The sequence below is a fragment of the Limulus polyphemus genome, unplaced genomic scaffold, assembly GCF_000517525.1.
Source record: "Limulus polyphemus unplaced genomic scaffold, Limulus_polyphemus-2.1.2 Scaffold6127, whole genome shotgun sequence".
In the NCBI taxonomy this organism is placed as follows: Eukaryota; Metazoa; Arthropoda; class Merostomata; order Xiphosura; family Limulidae; genus Limulus; species Limulus polyphemus.
Window position 1 is genome coordinate 42,587 of NW_013671737.1, and position 3,459 is coordinate 46,045.

The window sequence follows — 3,459 nt, forward strand, 5'->3', positions numbered from 1 at the left end:
CCACATGCAGATTAAGGCTTCCTACAGTTCCAAGGCGCTACTGGGTTTCTTCTCTTGTACTTTGTTAACCATAGTTAATAATGCCACATGCAGATTAAGGCTTCCTACAGTTCCAAGGCGCTACTGGGTTTCTTCTCTTGTACTTTGTTAACCATAGTTAATAATGCCACATGCAGATTAAGGCTTCCTACAGTTCCAAGGCGCTACTGGGGTTCTTCTCTTGTACTTTGTTAACCATAGTTAATAATGCCACATGCAGATTAAGGCTTCCTACAGTTTCAAGGTGCTACTGGGTTTCTTCTCTTGTACATTGTTAACCATTACCTTCCAGCAGTTTTTCATTGGTTTAAGAGCTGGGCTGTTGACTGGCCAGCATAGCATCTTCCTTTGAAGATACTCCTTAACCTGAAGCAATGCAATAAAGATATCTTTTCAATACATGTAGAGAGAAATATCTTTTTTTATTTCACAGCTACTGCATAGATGGCATAAATATTACAACCTTTTTAGCCCTATGGCATGGAACAGTCATCCTGGAATGTGCACTGATCAGCCCCACCGAAGTGATCCCGAAATGTTGGCTTTAACCGGGACTCGACTTGTCGGCATTGACAGTGCCTTTCACAAAACGCAGGTGCACACACCCTGGCCAGAGATGCATCCCCATATCACCTGCCCTGCAGAGGCTTCACAGACAAACACACTGGATGTAACTCTTCTCTACATCAACGTCATGCGTAGAGCTTCCCGTCAGATCCACGTAAGTTGATCTCTAATTTATCTAAGAAGATCAGTCCAGTCAACATGTTACTTGGTCCAGTTGAGCCTCATCTTGTTGAAGAAGATCAGTCCAGTCAACATGTTACTTGGTCCAGTTGAGCCTCATCTTGTTGGGTTTTCTTTCGTGGCTGTCTTACTGGTTGAATACAAGCATGATTGAATGGTGCATGAGGTAACAATGACCCCTGATGTGTCCTACCATGCACTTTTAAGATCTGTGGATGATATTCAATGACTCTGCAAGCTCATGCATTTCAGAACATGATTCAGCTACTGTGAAAGCTTTCTTCCTACCCTTCTGCCACTCCACCCAGCCAGTCTCTATATCTCTGCACCAAGTGACTCACGGGAGGTTGGTTAAATGTAATTTTTCTAGCAATCTGCATTGTCAAAAGTCTCTCTCTCTTTGCTCAAATAAACAATGACTGCTTTTTTTCCAATGGAGTTAACTCACAGTACTTAATCACGGTAGCACCAAATGCACTTTGTAGCAGATGAGCTTCTAAACTAACTGTCACTAGGAACCTCTATTTGTAGCTTAAGACTGGCTGATGCAATACCCAGACAGATGTAATAAACACATGAAACACATTTGTACCTACATGCATTAGGGCCTTAAAACAGATGATTCTGAAGAAGAAAAAAGGGAACAAAATAAGGTGATACAATACATTTTTTAACGACTGTAATAAACAAATATTACATCTCTTATAACATCTATTTTTTATCTACAAAATTTTTTAATTATTGTAAGTTATGATTTTCAAACATACTAAATCCACTTGAGAATGTGGGAAAGTTAGGTTACAATACAACTATAACTTGAAAAGGAAGATATCTTCCTTCTCTGGTCAAGACCCACAAACTAACATCTCTGGCTGCATGACCTCATGTATGAATACAGTCAGAGATGTCAGTTTGTGGGTCTTGACCAGAGAAGGAAGATATCTTCCTTTTCAAGTTATAGTTGTATTGTAACCTGCATGACCTCATGCATGACGACAGCCAGAGATGTTAGTTTGTGGGTCTTGACAAGAGAAGGAAGATGTCTTCCTTTTCAAGTTATAGTTGTATTGTAACCTGCATGACCTCATGTATGACGACATCTGGTTATTACATGGTGCAAAAATATTTGAACCTACCATGCCCTTTTTTTCTGATTGGTCAGCTACAGAAGGAATACAGTTTCACATTCCGGTCCTTCTTTCGACATGCTTTTTGTCATGTGTTGCTTCATTCTTAGCTAAACCTTTCTATCCAAAGTTATTTACATATAGCTTAAACATATTCTTAACTTGTATAACTTTAACTTATAACTATAGTTTTTTCATATAAAATACAAAAATATATTTTTATTGTACATTACAGATTTCATTAAAGTTTATGATTGGCTATAAAATTGACATTTTGCTTTTAGCCTCCTAGGGTTGGTGGTGTTAAAATTTATAATGAAAATGTTGCTCGTGATGAAATAGTTCTGGATGTTGAAATGATGTAAGTACTTTTCACATTATTTGAAGATTGAGATTTTTAACCTACTTGTGACATTAGAAAAATTGTAACATGTATATTTTACTCTGAACTACAATCTGTCTTATAGTTATACTTTGAGAGACTAAACAACAGATGTCGTTTAATGATCTTCAGCACAAAGAAATATCAAACGGAAGAGTTAGTTTGATTATTAAAATTGGTCTTCTGTCAATTCAGATTATTGTTTTACAGTGACAGTAAAACATTAATCATGAAATTTATCATTTATACTATTACACCTTTGTTCTTGCAAAAGAAATAAGTAAGCTAATAACCTTGTATTACAAGTCTCTTGTTTTCTAAATGCTACTAGCTATTACTGGAACGTTCTCCGTTCTTGGCTCCATTACTATCAAGGTTTTTATTTTTCAAATGTAACCAATCTTGTTTGAACTGGTAACTTTATAGCTCACTTACTCCAACATATATAATAAAGTAAAGTTACTCTCTAGTAATAATAATTCATGATTGTGTCGCAGCTAAGCATCGGTAGAATTATCGATGTACTGCTGTCTATGATGATGATGACTCTCTAGTATGTGACGTGGATTTTAAGCTTCTTTCCTAAGTTGTTGAAAGTATTAGGTTAATATCATTTTATTAAATTCTTATTTCATTGGAAGTGTCCAAAACACTTTTTTTAGATTTCTTTTTTCTCTACTACACATTGTACTTCATTGTGACCTGTCACTAGCTGTACATGTAGCTAACTGCTATATGACTGAGTCTGATCTGTTATTATTTACAAGTGACCTGACACTAGCTGTACATGTAGCTAACTGCTATATGACTGAGTCTGATCTGTTATTATTTACAAGTGACCTGACACTAGCTGTACATGTGACTAACTTCTTCATAACTGAGCCTGATCTGTTATTACTTACAAGTGACCTCACACCAGCTGTACATGTAGCTAACTGCTATATGACTGAGTCTGATCTGTTATTATTTACAAGTGACCTGACACTAGCTGTACATGTAGCTAACTGCTATATGACTGAGTCTGATCTGTTATTATTTACAAGTGACCTCACACCAGCTGTACATGTAGCTAACTGCTATATGACTGAGTCTGATCTGTTATTACTTACAGAAGGTGACCTGACACTAGCTGTACATGTGACTAACTTTTTCATAACTGAGTCT

At 36.6% G+C, this 3,459-nt stretch overlaps 1 protein-coding gene across 1 annotated transcript in view; it reads left to right on the forward strand.

Moving 5' to 3' along the window:
• Window positions 1-3,459, forward strand: part of LOC106473382 (extended synaptotagmin-3-like) — a gene marked incomplete at its 3' end in the record, with an annotated part of 21,571 nt that overhangs the window by 8,321 nt on the left and 9,791 nt on the right. The window contains exon 4 of the mRNA XM_013934064.1: window positions 2,198-2,274. Within this exon, the coding sequence (XP_013789518.1) occupies window positions 2,198-2,274 (77 nt within the window). The remainder of the gene's footprint in view (window positions 1-2,197; window positions 2,275-3,459) is intronic.